At 39.1% G+C, this 21,208-nt stretch overlaps 1 protein-coding gene across 1 annotated transcript in view; it reads right to left on the bottom strand.

Annotated features, from left to right (window-relative positions):
• LOC150091537 (SH2B adapter protein 2-like) overlaps positions 1–21,208 on the bottom strand; it is a 155,181-nt gene that overhangs the window by 31,370 nt on the left and 102,603 nt on the right. Inside the window, exon 5 of the mRNA XM_090384456.1 lies at positions 4,871–5,008. Coding sequence (XP_090240582.1) covers positions 4,871–5,008 — 138 coding nt within the window. The remainder of the gene's footprint in view (positions 1–4,870; positions 5,009–21,208) is intronic.

Raw genomic sequence — 21,208 nt, 5'->3', positions numbered from 1 at the left:
TTTTGGCTCATCAGTGTGTGTATATATATATATATATATATTTTTTTTTTTTATTATTTATTTATTTTTTTTTAAATAAAATTCCAAACACGAAAGGCATAAGAATGTATAGCACTAAGTGCCATGCATGGGTTGAAGGTTGAGAAGATGAAAGAAGATACTTCTTGACATTAGACTCGAATTTCTGTAGATCGCAATTTTCAGGAAATACCTGTGGAGGAAGTTTGTTCCAGAAAACGGAAGTTGAAGGGATAAATGTACAAGAAAAGTAGGTTCTGTGAGTGTGAAGTTGGACAGCAAAAGGATGTTGACTGGTTGTGGCATGTGTTCGGACTGGTTGGGAAGACAGAGGGAAATTATAAAGCCAATTGAGAAGAACAGTGCCTATGGAATTATCTAGTGAGATGGCATACAGCAGAAACAGAACGTCTATGAGACAGAAAACGGAGAGACTCTGTAAGAGATGGGTCATTGATCAACCTAACTGCCCTCTTTTGAATGGAGTCTAGAAGCCTGAAAGAGGTTATTGGAACATTGCCTCAGATGTTGGACCAAAATTCCATGGCAAGTCGGAATTGCGCAGAATGATTAGCTGTTTAGAAGAAACGTAAGACTGAGAGTGAAAGAGAAGACAGTTTTTTAGATGCAGAAGAAGCAAAACTTGAGGTGCTTATGCCAACAGAAGTTAGAAGTCACGGTAATGCCTAGTAGAGATATGTGATCTTGTCTAGAAATATGAGTGTCATTGCAGATTAGCATAGGACCAGAAGAATCCTTTTTTGAGATATAAAACAGGACTGAGTTTTAGAAGGATTGAAATCAACTAAGCTATCTTTGCCCCACTAGAGAATTATCTGGAGATCAGCATTTAAGAATTGGTAGTGGATATTCGAGAAATTGAAGTTATTTGTTATGGCAAATTTTCTCAAACTGGAAAGCAGAATGCAATGTGCTATCATCAGTGAAACTATGGATATAATTTCCGGTCAATGGAAAAAGGTCACTAATATACAAGAGGAAAATAGTGGAAGAAAGAACTTAACCTTGGAGAACACCAGCATTAGTGGAGAAATTTGAAGACAGAGCCGTTTATCATAACATGAATTAAGTGGTCAGAGAAAAACCTGGATCCATAATTACAAAAAAAAGTTGACAATCCATAAGAAGGAAGCTATTTAGAAGACCTTTATGCCAAACACAATCAAAAGTCTTCAAATATCAACAGCAATTGCTTGACTTTCACCAAACTTTTCCATTGAATTTGTTTATATGTGGATAAACATAAGCCAGTGGATCAACACTGATGGAATCCATATTGGCAATCATTGATCAGATGGAAGGTTTACAGACAGTTTAAGAGTTGGTGGTTAATAGATTTTTCCATTATTTTAGAAAGAATAGAAGTGCAATGGGATGATAATTGGATAGGATGATTTTTTTTGTGACTCTTTTTTGGAAATGGCTGGATATGAGCAAATTTCCAAGTAGAATAAAAATTACCTGTGGAATAAGAAAGTGTAAAAAGATGTAGTAGTAGTGGCATGTGATGCAAGAAAGCAAATGTATGAGCTTATGCAGCATCAGCCAAAAAAAAAAAAAAAAAAAAAAATCACACCATTCCCTCCAAATGCCTGTCCAGTTCCTCCTTAAATTTATTCAAGCTATCAACTTCCACAACGACAGATGGAAGTTTGTTCCAGCAATTAACCACCCGCTGGCTAAAGGCAAATTTCCGCACATCTATTCTACATCTGTCTTTTCTTAATTTGAATTTATGCCCCCTTAGGTTCGTAATCTGAACAAGTGGAAGGATCCCATCAGAATTCAGCGTGCTCAATTCATTCAAGGCCTTATATACCTCAATCAGATCACCGCGCAGGTGCCTAGTCTCCAGCCACTGCAATTTGCAGAACTTAAGCCTCTCTTGGTAAGAGGATCCCTTCATTCCACTCACCAATCTTGTTGCCCTTCTCTGTACCCACTCAAGTAAATCTACATCCTTCCTAAAATGAGGTCTCCAGACCTGTGTCTCCAGACTTGAGCAGTACTCAAGGCGTGGCCTGACCATTGCCTTATACAGAGGGATAATCACCTCCTTTTCCCTGCTAGCAAAATTCCTATATATCATTGACAAAACCCCATGACCTGCCCTGGCAGCCTGTCTGCATTGCTCAGAGAACTTCATATCTGACTGCACAATTACTCCCAGGTCTTTTTCATTTTCTACCACCTTAAGTGTAGTACCACACAGTACGTTTCTCTGGGGTTATTTCTACCCATATGCAGTACTTTCCATTTGTCAGAACAGAGCAGAACAGAAGTAAGCTCAGTAGCATAGGTTTTGATAATAAGTGGAGAAATACCATCAGAGCTTAGCACTTTTTTGGCATCAAGATTGATCAAAATTCTTCTGACACCCTTTTAATGGAAAACCACAAAAGGCATTTACCAAGAGTTAGAAGAAAAGCAGGATACCAGTAAGTGAGCTTTATCTTTAGCTGAGGTGACAACAGAACCAACAGGTTTTAACAGAGCTTGGTGTACAGATGGGCAAAAGTAGTTCCCAATACCTTTGGAAAGAAAGCTGAATGCTCAACTACTGTTTGTACAAGAAGCGAGTTTTCGACTTTTAGCCTATTCAAAATCTAGTTTGAATTGATTACTAACTGCTTTTACAATTGTTGTGAGCTTCAGTGTTTTAACAGGTTTCAACAGAGCTGGGCGTACAGATGGGCAAAAGTTGTTCCCAATACTTTAGGAAAGAAATCTGAATGCTCAACTACTGTTTGTACAAGAAACGAGTTTTCTACTTTTAGCCTACTCAAAATCTAGTTTGGATTGATTACTAACTGCTTTTACAATTGTTGTGAGCTTCAGTGTGGGTAGAAAATGAACCTAGAGATTACAATGCAAGCAAAGTTTGACAAAACATTCTTATCTTTAACAGCTTTAGTACATTTATTGTACTAAAGTTCACTAAAATAAGTTCAGAAGTTTATAAAAAGGACATTTTAAGGTGGAGCATGGAATAAATTATGTCATCCCAACAAGAATAATTTCGTCGACACAATCAGAGCAAACGTTGACATCAGAAGATATAAAACGGTAATCCAATAAAGAATGGCATGAGAGAAAGGCTCCATTGGAGAAGAGACCATCACTGAGTTGTGATCTGTTAGATAAATGAATAATGTGTGTGTATGGTTACTAGTAATTGCAAATGCCTCAGCATCTCGATCAACTGGGACTGTATGACTAGAAAACTGAAGCCAGCCAGAGTTGTGAACATTAAAATCACCAAGGAAAATTACATCACTGTTAGGAAGGTTGGACTGAAAGTTGAGCTTCAAACAGAGGAAGTCAAACAGTTCCAAGTTAGTGGAATAGAGACAACGGATGAATCTGACAGAATGGAGTAGAGATTTTAAGCTAGAGAATGTTGAAAAGAAGATATTCCAAATTACTAATTCTCTGACAGAAAATATCAGAGGAGATGCACAAGTACCAGCATTGAAGCAAAATGAATCATACAGCAAATAAGTAGAACAATTGAGATGAGCAGTGGTTGAATCAACTGATAAATGGGATTTTGACAGAAAAAGTGGGTGTAGTTTGGTATACTGTAAGTGGAAATAGACATCACTGAGTCTGGAACTGATACAATACATATTTGTGAAACAAATGAGGAAGTGTTTGGAAGATTTAGATCTTTTTGCAAAGTTTGTTCTATTAGTTTAACTATTCATGATGTATTCAATATTAGCCATATAGTGTAAGGAAGCAATGTGCCCTCACCTTTCCTTTAGAATACTAAAGAAAAGGTGAATGAGATAATGAAATTTTTGGATATGGCATAGACACAGCAAGAATATCGCCAACTACATCGCATAACGTGGCCTTGACAATTCTCTCACACATACACACTACTTGGACTCCCTTCAGTCGCTATCTGGCAGAATGGGGGGGGGGGAGCACAGGTTATAAACTAGCTGATCCAGATGCCTACTAGAGAGTTGCCAATAGGTTCGATCTGGTGGACTATCTTTTGGCTAGCCTGCAAATACTGTTTTAGACTGTGTCCTTGAAATTCAAGGAAGACTAGATCTGACTATAATTCCCATCATGACTTCAAAAGACACAAATTGTACTGCATGATAGATGAGATAGTGGTGGAGGGTTGCCAGAGCTTTTCTCTGGAGACTAAACATGGGTTTCAACACTTCATGCCACCAGTAAGCAAAGTAGCAGTATTACACTGATTGATTAGCACCATATACCAGCTAGTATTGCCTGGTGCAGCATTCCTCTGTGGTATGGACCCCACACCTTGAACCCAGCTTATGGTGGTTCACACCTGGATAGTTACCTACAATATTCTAGGTGCCATATTTCAGGACTTGCACATGGGTTATACCCAGATGAACTAACAATCCCACCATCGTGAAAGTGCAAGCAGAGGATTTGGCAGTCACAGAATGAACAAACTTCTATGAAATTTGGTACATATGACTCAAGTGGATCAACACTAATAGAATCCATATTGGCAATCATTGATCAGATGGAAGGTTTCAAGATAGTTTGTCACCTGAATATCAGTTCCATCAGCATTTTAGACTACCAGGTAGCAAGCCCTAGCTTGTCATACCTGAGGGAATATCTGTGTAGATGTCTCATGCATATGATAAATATAGGAATATTTCGAATTTTAAAATTTGAAATATCTATCATTAAATTTAAAAAACAGTAAGCGATGAAAGTAAATCCAATAAATGTGATACTTAAAGGGGAAAAAAAAAGGTTCAGCACATGTACAAAGTTTTAGAGAGTTGGAGTGACTGGAGAATTAATTAGTTATAAACTACCAACTAACCTTGTTCTCTGTCAGATAGCGTGGTCGTTTCACTACTGTTCCCAGTTGTGGATGGAATCTGTTGAATAATTGCAATACCACGTGGAGGTAAATCAGGAGGAGGATCAGGGCTTGCATCAGGTGTTGTTTCTTCACCCTCTGGAGGAGAAAATTTTACACACAAAATGATATCTCTAAAACATGTGATATGCTAATGAGAAAAAAAATGAATAACATTCAGGGTATTTGTACAAAAAGGGTCCAGTCACATTATTATGACCACCTAACTAGCATCCAGAATATGCGCCTTACGCAGCATGCATCGCAGCTGCAGGCGCCATGGGAGGGACTCAATAAGTCAGTAGAAGGTTGCTACGGGTATCTGTGACCATGCAGACTGCAGTGCACCCCGGAATTACCATAAATAAATAAATAAATTAATTAAATTTTCTGTTTATACTCCGGGACAACCAAACGGTCAGAGGAGTTCACAAGATAGACAGATTACAAGAAACAGCATTAGTTATCATATACTGAAGAGCATCTACAAGCAGTGATAAGAGATTAGATTTAGTGATACAATATACACTCAGTGACAACTTTATTAGGTACACCTACCCTTTTTCATAATATGGAGAGCTACTTCTGTAACAGTGTCACATAGGTTCCTTGGTGGAGGATCCATCCATCTGATGTGTCAATCGAGGTGGTCCCATAGATTTTCAATTGGGTTAAGATCCGTGGAATTCGGTGGCCAAGGGAGTAGCTTGAAATCTTCGTCGTGCTCCTCAAACCACACACGGACAATTCTGGCGACATGGCATGCTGCACTGTCTTGCTGATAGATACTATTGCCACCAGGGAACACAGTCAACATGTACAGGTGTACCTAATCGGCGATGATCGATGCATTCAGAGTGCCCTTCAGAGGTATCAGCAGACCCATGCCATGAAAACATTCCCCAGACCATAACGCCACCCCCACCAGCCTGCCTTCTGCCAACAATCGTGTCTAGGTGTCTATTCTCAGAGGTTTCACACCTAATACACCACCATCCATCCATTCAGTGGAGCAGAAACCGTGGAGAAGGCCACCCACTGCCACTTGGCCGAGGTCCAGTGTTGGTATTGCTGTGCAAACTGACAGCATTGTTTTTGATGAACAGTCGTTAGCATGAATGGTGTCACCAAGCGTCTGGAGCCCAATGCACAACAGGGTTCGCTGCACTGTCATGTTGGAGACCTTTCTGGTGGCCCCACGGTTCATTTGGACGGCCAGTGGAGCAACAGTAGTGCGGCAATTGGTACTGACCAACAGTTTCAGCCGACATTCACCTCTGGAATCAATGGTGCATGGGACTTCCCACAACTGGCATGTCGAGTCATCAAAACTGTCCCATTCGTCTAAGTCTTGATACACTTTCACCACTGCAGCACATGAGCATTTCACAAAGTCCACTGTTTCAGAAATGCTGGCACTTGTGTCCCGATAGCCGATGATTATGCCTTTTTTCAGGTCTGATAGGTCACATGCTTTGCCCATGACAGAGGCTGTTACTGTGTTCACGGATGCCGAATATCAAGGCTTATATGCTTGCAGTGTGTGAACTTAAAACGTGTGCTGTATGATTCGCTAGGCACGTGTGATGTTTGCATTGGGGGTGGTCATAATATTGTGACTGAACTCTGTATTATATACCTATGTATTAAAAAGGAGGAAATTACAAAAGATCTTCACAACTTCAAAAATTTATTGTGAGGCAACTATTTACATTTTCTAGATCAAGGTAAAGGAAATCTGTCAAAGGATTTATATTAAACAGTAATCATTGTACATCTGCAAGTTATGCTAAATTGTTCATCTATTGTAAGAGCATCAGCCACATCAGTTCATTTTTATATACATGGTCAAGAAGGATCACCTCACCCTAGACCAGTGGTTTTCAACCTTTTTTTTTTTTTTAATAACGGCACCCCTAAGTAATTTATTTTATTTTGGGGCACCCATACTCAATTTTCTGCCTGTTAGATCCGATTAAGTGAATTGGAACTCGAACATTTCGATCAAGGTTCATAAAAATATAATCTACACACAAATTATCCGTTTGGCTAATATTAGCAGCAATCAATCACTTTTCGCTGGTGCTTTAAATGATCTCTATATCAAACTTAGCAATAATGACATTCCAATTAATTTTTTAAATTTTATTATAAAAAATCTGATTTCATTAAACAAAAATTCGGTTTCACCATGTTTCACCTTGATTAGGATTAATTTGATACCTGTATAGTTGTACAGTTGTACATTTGAATGGTGATATTTCCACTGCTTGGAAAGTGATCACACATTATGACTTCTATTAGAACGATGTTCGTGTTCTTTCACTTCCTAAGTTTTTCTTTTCATTTTTTAATTTAATATTACCAGTAATTACATATGATCAATCTTATTTTCTCTATTTTACTTTGGCCACAGAGGGCTCCCATAGTTCTTCTCTTCTGAGCAACTCCACCATAGTTGTCATAGTTCTCCCTCTGTTTACATTCCATTGTTATTAGTCATATTCGCATAATTGTACCTTATTAATCATGATCGCATATTTGTACCTTCATTTCTTGATTATATTCCGCCCAACTTATTTCTGCCAAATATCATAGGTATTTAATTTTTCTCCTTTTCATATTTTATATCATATATTTCATATATCTATCACTCAAAATATACAAGCTAGAGGTATTAATTTCCACTTCTACTAACACTCTCACAGCCAAGGCCCTCTCTCTATGAGGTTGGGTACTTACACACCCAGCTTACCTAGTATCCTTTAAACTCTTTTCCTTCTCTTTACATCTTTCTACTTTCTGTTCTTTGTTTTTCCGTCCGTTGAATTATAAGTGTAATACGAGGGTGATTTGGACATTCTCACTTTTCTTATTCTTACTATCTTCGCCTCTATATTTTTAGCTTCTTTTCCCTCCCTTACCTTTAAAAATTAATTTTTTTAATTTTAAATTTATTTTAATTTTATAATTTTTATCTCTATTACCTTCCCCTCTTTTTTCTTTCAGCTTTTGTACATATGATTAGCCTGTTAATTTGGCATTAATTTAACCTTAATTCTACTTAATTTTTTTTTTATAGGTTCTTAACATTCTTTCTCTCTTATTTTCTTCAACTAGCCTGGCATTTTGTGATTAATAACTTCTCCATCTATATTTACTTTTATTTCATTTTACTTTCATTTGTAACACTTATTTATACACCTGTATCCTGTTTTGCTGCTGGGCGCATTCAGGTACACGTACTGTTTTTCTTTTTTCTTTCTTTTTTCCCCTTCCACCTCTTCGTTTTCATATTACACACATATATATATATATATAATATTAAAAAATACATTTCATATAATACAAATTATATATATACAGTATATAATTTTATTCTTTATACAGAGGTACTAAGTAAACATCAATTATAGAGCACCACAAAATTAAAAAGATACTGTACACCTTTTTATAATGAAATAAATATATAAATTAAAAAATAATAATAAGTTTAAGTAACTTAAACCCAAATTACGTGGCATCCCTGGAATGTTGTTGTGGCACCCTAGTTGAAAACCACTGCCCTAGACTGACTTGTAATATGAAAAACTTAAAATTGAAGGTTTGATGCTAAGACAAACTTTGCAATGAAGAAGAAAGAATTCACACCAGTTTTCTAAAATAAATATGAAATATTATGAAAAAATACTATGATTATTAGGAAATAATTATAAGAAAACTGAATAAAATCTTGTTTGCTTGTTTACTGATTGTGTATAAATAAGTGCAAATGATGATATGGTACATACTTTGGGTACATTTACTCCATCATATGTTGAGGTAGGAAAAAAAAAAAAAAAAGTGACTGAATTCAAATGGGGAAAGGGAGATGTTTAAGATGACCACTACAGTGAGCCACCAATAGTAGCCTGTTGCTAGGGTACGAGGGTGGTTCAATAAATAATCACCCTGACCTAGCTGCAGAGGTGCTAGCCTGTTGATTCTTGGCACAGGTTTTAGTCGTCCTCTACGTAGCCACTGTGCAGGATTACACATTTTTCCCATCGATGGATGAGTCTACGGATACCATTTTTGTAGAAGTGGTGAGGTTGGTCTTTGAACCGTGACGACTCTGTTGCAGAAATGACTGTCTCGTCGTCAGGGAAGTGGGTCCCCTGATGAAATGATTTGAGGGAAGGAAACAAGAAGTCCGATAGTGCAAGATTGGGTGAGTAGGCTGGATGGGGCAGTATTTCATATCCACAAATGGCCATTTGTGTTGTTGCAATTTCAGAAGTGTGAACTGGGGCATTGTCTTGAAGCAATCTCACACCTTTGGACACCATGCCACGCCTACATGTTTTGATTTTCTCCCGTGATTTTGTGAGTAAGTTGGCATAATAGGCACCTGTAATTGTTCTACCTTTCGGCAGGTAATTAGTCATTATTACACCTTTCTCATCCCAAAACATTGCCAGCAAGACCTTACCTGCTGATTCTTGAACCCTTGCCTTCTTAGAGGAGAGGGAACCATGATGTTACCATTCCATGGACTGATTTTTACTTTCAGGGTCAAAATGGTGTATCCAACTTTCATCCTGATTGATTAGACGAGAGAAAAAGTCTTCATCATTTTTTTGGCACTGGGCTAACAACTCTTGTGATTTCTGTTGTTGATCAGCCTTCTGGAAACAAGTCAATAATCGGGGAATTCATCTTGCACTCGATTTCCGTAAATGGAGTCGGTCATGAAGGACTGTTTCAACAGAGCCAGCACTAATCTTCACCTCGTGGAACAATTCATGTGCAGATATCCAGCGATCTTCCATGATTAACGACTCCACTTTTCTGATCGTGCTATCATCAATGGCTAAATGGGTACGACCTGGAATGGGCTCAGATTCTACTGATGTCTGACCATACCTAAACTGTCTATGCCAGTGCTTCACAATGGCATAGGATGGGGTTTCATCCTTATATACAGCAGTCATCTTCTTGTGGATTTCTTTAGGAGATTTCCCCTTCAAGAAGAGATACCGGATTACAACTGTGGCTTCAACTTTGTCCATGATACTACTTCGTCACACGTTCAGCTCTGTAAAAGAAAAACAAATTAAGACACTGGGCTGAAATTTTGCACCTTTAGTACAGAGATATGTATGATGCTACATACAAAATATCATGACTGCGATATGTGAAAGTAGATGAGGGCGATTCTTTATTGAACCACCCTCGTAACACTTATGGAATACATAACACAGTGATGACAAACTGGTGGTTATCAATCCACAGAATAATGCAGGTTATTTCACGGATTGACAATCATCAGTCTTGCAAAACATTCTAGCAAAGGAATTAGGTTAATTAGAGGTTTCTACAAGTTGAATCAAACACATGGGTGGAATGTGTCTGATCAGAATAATCACCTGAGAGGGCATAAATTCAAATTGAGGAAAGACAGATGTAGGATAGGTGTGCAGAAATTTGCCTTTAGCCAGCGGGTGGTTGGTTGGTGGAACAGACTTCCATCCCTTGTCGTGGAAGTTGATAGCCTATAAGTTTAAGGCTCAGCTGGACAGGTATTTCGAACGAACAGAGGGGTGAAGTGGGGTTTTTTTTTTTTTTTTTTTTGGCTGATGCTGCATAAGCTTGCTTTCTTGCATCAAATGCCTCTACTAATGTTAATGTAGTAGTAGCAGTACTACTACTACTACATTCCACCCAATCAAAAATGTGATCACTGAAAGACTTCCTCAAAATTTCTGGCACATTACAAAGAAAATCCAGAGAACATTTTGGCAAGATGCGTAATCATGGGTGAGACATGGCTCCACTCTACAAGCCTGAGTGAAGGCAGTAGTCCAAATATTGGAAACATTAGATTTCACTGCCACCAAAGAAAAAACCATTCCCTCATCTGGAAAGATAATGGCACCAATCTTTCAGGATTCAAAAGGAATGATAATGGTGTACTATGTTCCAACATATCAAACTGTAACTGGAGTATACTATGCTAGCTCAAGTCAATTATGAGATGTTAAAAGTTTAAAAGAAAAGGAATGTTAACAAAATGTGTCTTGTTTCACCATGACGATGCTCCTGCTTACACATCAACAGTCAAAACGATTGAAATGTGTGGCAAGGCAATAATAACCCACCTACATAGGATCCACCCACCTACGATCTGGCCTCACTGGACAATTTTTTGTTTCCCAAATTTAATTTCACTTGGCTAACTAAAATTATAACCAAGATTCTATTAATTAATAAATTAATAGAATCATGACTCAGACCAGAGCGGCAAAGCAAAAGGCTCAAGCTAATGGAAGTGCTGTGGCTCAGAGCAGAACTCAGGGGGGCAGTTGTCCTCTGACTCACAGCCTTATAAAATGCACTGTTTGCTTGATGTTTGCAGAGCAATCGGGTACGGGACATGATACTGCCAAGGGGGATGTCTTTGTGTGTGCGCGATGCAAGGAGTGTATCGATATCAAGCAACAACTCGGCGTTCTTGTGGGCCTATATGAGAGCTTGAAGGACAGGGTGGATGCCCTCGAAGAAACTAAATTGAGGGGCCCATCAAGCTCTCAGCTGCCCAAATCAATGCCAGAGCTTGCACTTGGGCATCACGTGACACAGAGACAACCCCCAAGGCAGAATGCGCTAGTCCCGAAGGAACTAGTAGTTGTTGGTGACTCTATTGTCAGGGAAACGGGGAACATGCTTTGTAAAAAAGATAGGTGGAACAGGACCAGGGTATGTCTGCCAGGGGCAAAGGTTGATGACGTTGTAGAGCGAATATCATCTTTTAAGGGCACAAAAGGTGATATAGTTGTACACGATGGCACTAATAATATTAAGAGTAGGAGACCGGCAGAATTACTTATCAAGTACAGGTCACTGTTGAACAAAAGCCGAGAATTAGGGTTGAATTTGAAAGTGTCTGCAATTCTGCCCAGACACGATAGGAGGGAGTATATGATGAGAGCCTTGTCGATCAATTCGGCCCTGGAAAGATTGTGCAAGGCTCAAGGGGTAGAATTTTTTTCAGCCTGGACTGTACTTGTTAACAGGAGAGATTGCTTCTACAGGGTTGGGATACACTTAAATAGAAAGGGTGCAAGAATATTTGCTGATGCTATCGAGGCAGTGTTAGGTGGGTCGGAAAACTGCTAGCTTGGGTGGAGACAAAGACCAATAGATTGACAGTAGCCACTGGCAGAGGTGAAAGAGATTCTTGTACTGCTTCTATTAGAATGAGCAGAAGCCTGGAAAACAAGATGCATGGTATTTCAGAGACTGCTGGGAGCCATTGCGATACAAGTAAACACATGGGTTGTGTTAGGGTAGCTAAGAATAGAAACAGGTGCAGGTATACTTGCGTGTACACCAATGCTAGGAGTTTAGTAAATAAATTTGATGAATTTGAGGTATTGCTCAAAACATCAAAGGCAGATATTGTTGGGATATCAGAGACGTGGTGTCACACAGATATAAGGGATGCAGAACTGGAATTTGGGGAGTACAACGTCTACAGAAAGGATAGACAGGATAGGAAGGGGGGAGGGGTTATGCTATTAGTTAAGAAACACATAAAAACCAAGGAAGTGAAGCCAGTCGACATCGCCGGACAGTGCAGTGTTGAGTCAGTTTGGTGTGACATAAGCATTGGGAGATCAAAATTGAGAGTAGGAGTGTGATATAGGCCTAATGACTCTGATGAGTATAATAAGGAACTGTACAGGGAAATACAGTGTGCCAGTAAATCAGAGAGTCTTATAATGGGAGATTTTAATTTCCCAGATATTGACTGGAATTTGGGGGCTGGTTACTCACACACTAGCAGGGCTTTTGTGGATTTACTGGATGATTGTTTTCTACATCAGCATGTTCGGGAGGCAACTAGAGGGAGTAATACTCTTGATTTGATTATCAGCAGTGATTCTTCATGCATTAAGAATCTGCAGATAAACGAACCACTAGGTGGCAGTGATCACAGTGTGCTGAAGTGGGATTTACTCAAAGAGGTAACTACCATTAGGGGTAAAGGGAAGGGTTATTGCTTCCGTAAAGGCGACTACGATGGACTGAGACAGTATTTAAATTCTATACAGTGGGACCAACTGATGATGTTACCAACAGTAAATTCAAAATGGGAAGCATTCAAAGAACTTATCTTGGAAGCTACTAGGCTTTACATACCAACTAAGAAATATTGTTCAAGGTTTAGGCCAAAATGGATGTCAGATGAACTAATGAGGCATATGGCAGAGAAGAAAAATGCATGGGATACTTACAAATTAACACATGACACAGAAGCCTATGATAGATACAAGTTGATATGCAACCAAGTTACAAAGGAGGTTAGGCAGGCAAAGGCAGATTATGAGAAATCCGTGGCAAGGGATGCAAAGAAAAACAGCAAAGAGTTCTTTACTTATGTTAACTCTAGAAGGAAGGGGATGAATCAGATTGGTCCACTTGATATTGATGGGTGTCAACTGTTGATGATCCTGCTCAGGTAGCTAACAAACTAAATGAATATTTTGCATCGACATTCACACATGAGGAGTTATTCAGCAAGGGGAATGCCAGAGGTGTATTCAACTCTAGAAGTAAGCTACAGAATCTTGAAATAACTGGGAGTAAAGTGGAGGAGAAACTGTTGAAGATAAACACAAGAAAGGCACCCGGGGTGGATGGGATCTATCCGGTTATATTAAAGGAGGCAGCAAAGGAAGTAAGCAAACCCTTAGCCATAATTAGGAGAGCTTCCTTGGACTCAGGGGAGGTACCCATAGACTGGAAATGTGCAAATGTGACCCCAATTCACAAAGGAGGATCAAAGGCTGACACAAGTAATTATAGACCTGTGAGCTTAACTTCTGTTCCAGGAAAATTAATGGAGGCACTGGTTAAAGAAGCACTGCAGGATCATTTAGACAAGACTTCAGTTATAGCTCAGACACAGCATGGTTTTGTTAAGGGGAAGTCTTGCCTGACCAACTTGATTGGATATTATGATGCAGTCACAAAAGAACTGGATGCAGGGAATAACTTTGATATTATATACTTGGATCTTAGAAAGGCTTTTGATACTGTTTCACATGGAAGACTGCTACACAAATTGGAGCAGTGGGACACTGGAGGCAAATTGCTGCTATGGATAAAGGGGTGGTTGAGGGGGAGAAGACAGAGAGTGGTAATCAATGGACACTGCTCATCGTGGACTAATGTTATTAGTGGAGTCCCTCAGGGCTCAGTGTTGGGTCCATTATTGTTTTCTGTATTTATAAATGATATTGATGATGGTATATCAAGCTTAATGTCCAAGTTTGCAGATGATACAAAGGTTGGCAGGGTTGTCAAGGACACTACTGACACTATGCTGCTGCAACAGGATCTGGAAAAGTTGAGCAGATGGGCTGAGAGGTGGCAAATAAAGTTTAACATTGACAAATGTATAAAGTACTACACATGGGAAACAGCAACCCCAGAGCAACGTATCAACTCTGTGGTACTACACTGACAGTGGTAGAGAATGAAAGGGACTTGGGGGTGGTTGTGCAGGCAGATATGAAGTTCTCTGAGCAGTGCAGATGGGCTGCAAGAGTAGCTCATGGAGTATTGTCAATGATATACAGGAATTTTTCCAGCAGGGATAAGGAGGTGATTATTCCATTGTATAAGGCAATGGTCAGGCCACACCTAGAGTACTGTATACAGGTCTGGAGGCCTCATTTCAAGAAGGATGTAGACCTACTGGAACGAGTACAGAGAAGGGCAACAAGATTAGTGAATGGAACAAAGGGGTGCTCTTACGAAGAAAGGCTTAAGTTTTGCAAATTACAGTGTCTGGAGACTAGGCACCAGCGAGGTGATCTGATAGAGGTGTATAAAGCCTTGAATGGTTTAAGCATGCTCAATGCTGATGGGATTCTTCCTCTAGCTCAGAAAAATCACCTGAGAGGGCATAAATTCAAATTGAGGAAAGACAGATGTAGGATAGACGTGAGGAAATTTGCCTTTAGCCAGCGGGTGGTTGGTTGGTGGAACAGACTTCCATCCCTTGTGGCGGAGGTTGATAGCCTAAATAAGTTTAAGGCTCAGCTGGACAGGTATTTGGAACGAACAGAGGAGTGAAGTGGAAGTGGGTTTTTTTTTTTTTTTTTGGCTGATGCTGCATAAGCTTGCTTTCTTGCATCAAATGCCTCTACTAATGCTAATGCTAAAAGTTCAAAACAAATGATGAGGTTAAAGCAGCCAAGGAAGCTTTTTTTTTCTTCCCCTCCAGGCTTGGAAAAATCATTTTATGTGATTGCAGCACTGGTGAACCAAGTGTGTGCAGCTACAGAAGACTATATTGGAGAGGGGAAGCACACACACACACACACACACACACACACACACACACACACACACACACACACACACACACACACACACACACACACACACACACACACACACACACACACACACACACACACACACACAACCACTGATGTGAGGTCATGCTTCATAGCCTCACTGACGATAGGTAGATATATTTTAAATAACAAAATTTAGTTGACTTACTTTAATCATGTAATTTACTTTGAAAACACATGAGAAATCAATTAAAACATGCATGCGCACGCACACGCACACACACACACACTTAATGTTCAGTGTTTTAAATACATAATACAATCACTAGTTATTTCCATTTAATTAAAATTTTGTTCATCATTCTGGTTTTCTCCAATTCTTCCCATCAATCCTTTCGACTTATTAGTTTCTCTGCATTAAATCTCCATACATTTAATTATTTCCATGTATAAAATTGTGTGCATCCCACAATTTTGAAAGGTTGATCTTTTTCAACTGCTTTGTGGCTTGTGAATTCCGGGAATGAGAAGCAAAGACAGGTGATGATGGCAGTTTGTAGAAATGTATCCATTTAAATAATCATTTAAATAATTTGATAATGGCTTTTTCATTGGCTGTCATAAAATGATCAATGAAGTGTTGACAAACTTACTTATTTTTAGCACAAATGTATTCTTTTTTTGCATGAATATATGAGGAGTGGCTATTAAATAATGAGACTGCATAAAGCTACTATACACCAAGAGCCACCTGTGAAACAAAGGCAGGGCTGTTGACCTTGAACATTTCCTCAGTTGTCTGCCAAGTAACATTCAGCCACCTCATTTGTATCACAGTGAGATAGGTTTCCATTACTTTAGGTTTTTGCAGTTAGCTGGAAAAATGACAGTAAACACTCAAACAAAGAATCAATCTCAAATTTAAAAAAAAAACTATATAAAACACCAATTGAAAGTTACGAGTGCTATGTCAAGTTTATGGGGAAGAGACTATGTCAAGTTTATAGGGAAGAGACTATGTCAAGAACTCACAAGTTTAAATGGAATGAGATTTTTAGAAGAAAGAGAAAATGTGGAGGATGACGAATGAGGCCATCTGGTATCCATGAAAACTGATGATGAAAATATGGACTGGGACACTGATTAGAAGTGATAGTCATTTAAGCATTAGAATGGCTGCATCAGAACTCAATATAGACAAAGAAAAATAGACAAATTTTAACTGAAAATTTAGGAATGGGAAAAGTGTGCCAAGATGGTTAAAAAATTTTGAATGAAGTTTAAAGAATGAGACAACTCCATTAAGTTAGTGAAGATCTTTTGAAAAAAACTGAAGATCCAGACTGAGTATTGTAATTACTTGCGATGAAAGTTGGTCGTTCCAATATGACCTGGAAACTAAAACACAGTCAAGGCAATGGAAGACACAAACTCCCACACAAAAAAAAAAATCAAAAATGAAAACCATGCTTCTTGTTTTAGTATTAGCAATGGCCACATGGTGCAAGGAAGGCCATGGCTTATGCTGCACCAGCCAAAAAAAATAAATAAATAATAAGAAGAAATTTTTAAAAAAATAAATAATTAATAAAACAAAAGGAAATAGACAACCTATGCATTTCCCTCCTCTCGTAGGTAACTATCCAGCTGACCTCTGAATATCTCCAAACTGTCAGCTTCTATCACCCATGTAGGTAACTTATTCCAGTAATTTATAACTTGTTGGCTAAAATAAAACTTCCTGCAATTCAGTCTAAACATCGCCCCCCCCCCTCGGAACTTGAATTTATGCTCCCTACTTCTACAATCATTTATAACTGTGAATATTTCGTCCTACATTTTTCTTATGCCTCTCAGAGCCTTAAACACCTCAATCAGGTTTCCTTTAAGGTGCCTAGTTTCCAAGCTCTGCAACCCAAATATCTGAAGTCTTTCCTCATATGGATGTCTTTTTTGCTGATCTCACCAGGCGAGTTAGTCATCTTTGGACCCTTTAAAGAAGCTCAATGTCTTTCTTTAAGTGCGGTCCTGAATACAGTATTCCAAGTGTTGTCTAACAATAGAGAGGGCATTGGGATCGCAGAACAGTACGGACAGAGGATTTTTTTTCTGCTGTAAAGGGATAAGTATTTTTTAATTTTTAACATATTCTTTGTTATTTAACATAGTACTTGTGTTTTACGGAGATATTAAATAGGTTTAGTAGAGTTTGTTAGCTTCTTATTTTGAATTTAACCAGCAATTTTTGGAAGTTACGACTCCTGGTGTTGGCGCAAATATTTTAGTCGATAAGAAATAGCTTAACATATATATATCTCGAACTGATAGAGAGAAGGTATAAAGTAAAACTAGATACCGTAATATGAAGCACTGTATTAGGAATCTGTTAGCTTATTATAGTATTATCAATCAATCAAAAATATTATTAACCTTATTAAATTTCATTGTTAATTAAATTGTATTTAAATAGAAATCATGACCCCGACAAGAGCTGCGAAGCAAAAATCACAGACTAGCAAGAGTATTTTGGCTTGGGGAGAAACAAAGGGGACAATTCTCCAACGCATCACAGTCTCAAAAAATGTGCGAAATGTGAAATGTTTGCCAACCTTTCTAAAACAGGACATGATCTAGCCAAGGAGGATACCTTTGTGTGTGTGTGTGTGCTAGGTGTCTGGAGTGTCAAGAAGTTAGGCACCAACTCAGGGTTCTGATGGGCATCTACGACAGCTTGAGGTGTAGGGTAAATGCCCTCGAAGAAATTAATATGAGGGCCCATCAGGCTCTCAGCTGCCCAGCACAACGACAGAGCTCACTCCTGTGCATCAGGTAACACAGATGCAATCTCCAAGGCAGAATGCACTGGTCCCAAAGGAACTAGTTATTTTTGGTGACCCTATTGTCAGGGAGACGGGGAATATACTATGTAAGGATAAGTGGAACAGGACCAGGGGTATGTCTGCCAGGAGCAAAAGTTGACGTTGTAGAGCAGATATCATCTTTTAAGGGCACAAAAGGTGATATTGTTGTACATGTTGGAACTAAAGACATTAACAGTAAGAGATCTGCAGATTTACTCAACAAGTACAGGTCAATGTTGAAAGAAAGTCGCCAGTTAGGGTTGAATGTGAACATGTCTGCAATTCTGCCAAGACATGATAGGAGGGAGTATATGATGAGAGCCTTGTCAATCAATTCGGCCCTGGAGAGATTGCACATGGCTCAAGGGGTCGAATTTTTTTCAGCCTGGTCTGTGCTTGCTCACAGGAGAGACTGCTTCTACAGGGATGGGATACACTTAAATAGAAAGGGTGCAAGAATATTTGCTGATGCTATCGAGGCAGTGTTAGGTAGGTCAGAAAACTGCTAGCTTGGGGGGGGATACAAGGACTAATAGATTAACAGTAGCCACTGGAAGAGGTGAAAGTGATTCTTGCACTGCTTCTATTGGAATAAGCAGCAGCCTGGAAAACAAGATGCAGGATATTTCAGAGACTGCTGGGAGTCATTGCAGTACAAGTAAGCACATGGGTTGTGTTAGGGTAGCTAAGAATAGGAACAGGTGCGTGTATACTTGCGTGTACACCAATGCTAGGAGTTTGGTAAATAAATTTGAATTTGAGGTATTGCTCAAAACACCAAAGGCAGATATTGTTGGGATATCAGAGACGTGGTGTCACAGAGATATAAGGAATGCAGAACTGGAATTTAGGGAATACAATGTGTACAGAAAGAATAGACAGGATAGGAAGGGAGGAGGGATTATGCTATTAGTTAAGGAACACATAAAATCTTAGGAAGTGAAGCCAGTCGACATCGCTGGACAGTGCAGTGTGGAGTCAGTTTGGTGTGACATAAGCATTGGGAGATCAAAATTGAGAGTAGGAGTGTGCTATAGGCCTAATGACTCTGATGAGTATAATAAGAAACTGTACAGGGAAATAGTGGGCCAGTAAATCAGAGAGTCTTATAATGGGGGATTTTAATTTCCCAGATACTGACTGGAATTTGTGGTTTGGTCACTCACACACTAGCAAGGCTTTTGTGGATTTATTGGATGATTGTTTTCTACATCAGCACGTTCGGGAAACTAGAGGGTGTAATACTCTTGATCTGATTATCAGTAGTGATTCTTCATGCATTAAGAATCTGCAGATAAAAGAATCACTAGGTGGCAGTGATCACAGTGTGCTGAAGTGGGATTTACTCAAAGAGGTAACTACCATCTAAAGGGAAGGGTTTTTGCTTTCGTAAAGGTGACTATGATGGTCTGAGACAGTATTTAAATTCTATACAGCGGGACCAACTGATGATGTTACCAACAGCAAATTCAAAATGGGAAGCATTCAAAGAACTTATCTTGGAGGCTACTAGGCTTTACATACCAACTAAGAAATATTGTTCAAGGTTTAAGCCTAAATGGATGTCAGATGAACTAATGAGACATATGGCAGAGACGAAAAATGCATGGGATACATATAAATTAACATGTGACACAGACGCCTATGATAGATATAAGCTGGTCTTTAACAAGTTACAAAGGGGTTAGGCAGGCGAAGGCAGATTACTTTGGCAAAGGATGCAAAGAAAAACAGCACAGATTTGTTTACTTATGTAAACTCTAGAAAGAAGGGGATGAATCAGATTGGTCCACTTGATATCGATGGTTCAACTGTTGATGATCCTGCTCAGGTAGCTAACAAAATAAATGAATATTTTGCATCGACATTCACACAGGAGGAGTTATTCAGTGAGGGGAATGCCAGAGGTGTATTCAACTCTGGCAGTAAACTAGATAATCCTGTAATAACTGAGAGTAAAGTGGAGGAGAAATTGTTGAAGATAAACACAAAAAGGCACCTGGGGTGGATGGGATCTATCCAGTTATATTAAAGGAGGCAGCAAAGGAAGTGAGCAAACCCTTAGCCATAATTATGAGAGCTTCCTTGGACTCAGGGGAGGTACCCATAGACTGGAGATGTGCAAATGTAATGAAGGTATATCAGGTTTAATATCCAAGTTTGCAGATGATACAAAGGTTGGCAGGGTTGTTAACGACAGTAATGATACTTCAACTGGATCTAGATAAGTTGGGAAAATGGGCTGAGAAGTGGCACCTAGAGTTTAACATTGACAAATGCAAAGTACTGCATATGGGTAGCAATAACCAAAGAGAAACATACCAAGTGCGTGGTACTACACTCAGGGAAGTGGAAAATGAAAAAGACTTGGAGGTAATTGTGCAGCCTAATATGAAGTTCGCTGAAAGTGCAGACAGGCTGCCAGGCAGGTCCTTGAACCTTGTCAATGATATATGGGAATTTTGCTAGCAGGGACAGTGAGGTGATAATCCCGTTATACAAGGCAATGGTCAGGCCACACCTAGAGTACTCTGTACTGGTGTGGAGGCCTGATTTTAGGAAGGATGTAGAGTTGCTAGAACGAGTAGAAAGAAGGGCAACAAGATTGGTGAGGGGAACAAAATGGTGCTCTTTCCAAGAAAGGCTTAAGTTCTGAAAATTGTAGTGCCTGGAGAGTAGGCACCTGCGAGGTGATCTGATTGAGGTGTATAATGCCTTGAATGGGTTAAGCAAGCTGAATGCTGATGGGATTCTTTGTCTTGCTCAGACTAAGACCCTGAGAGGGCACAGTTTCAAATTGAGGAAAGATAGTTGTAGAATAGATTTGCGGAAATTTGCCTTTAGCCAGCTGGTAGTTGATTGGTGGAACAGACTTCCATCTTTTGTTGTGGAAGCTAATAGCCGAAATAAATTTAAAGGCTGATATGGACAGGCATTTGGAACGAATGGAGGGATGAAATGGAATGGTTTTTTTGGCTTATGCTGCATAAGCTTGCTTTCTTGCATTATATGCCTCTACTAATGCTAATGGCCTTATATAATAGGATTATGGCTTCCTTATCTCTACTAGAAAATGTTCAATAAAG

This window comes from Mastigoproctus giganteus, chromosome 1 (assembly GCF_048544385.1).
Source record: "Mastigoproctus giganteus isolate SK-2022 chromosome 1, ASM4854438v1, whole genome shotgun sequence".
NCBI classification, from domain to species: domain Eukaryota; kingdom Metazoa; phylum Arthropoda; class Arachnida; order Uropygi; family Thelyphonidae; genus Mastigoproctus; species Mastigoproctus giganteus.
Note: the sequence above shows the minus strand (reverse complement) of the source record. Positions and strands in the feature narration are given on the sequence as shown.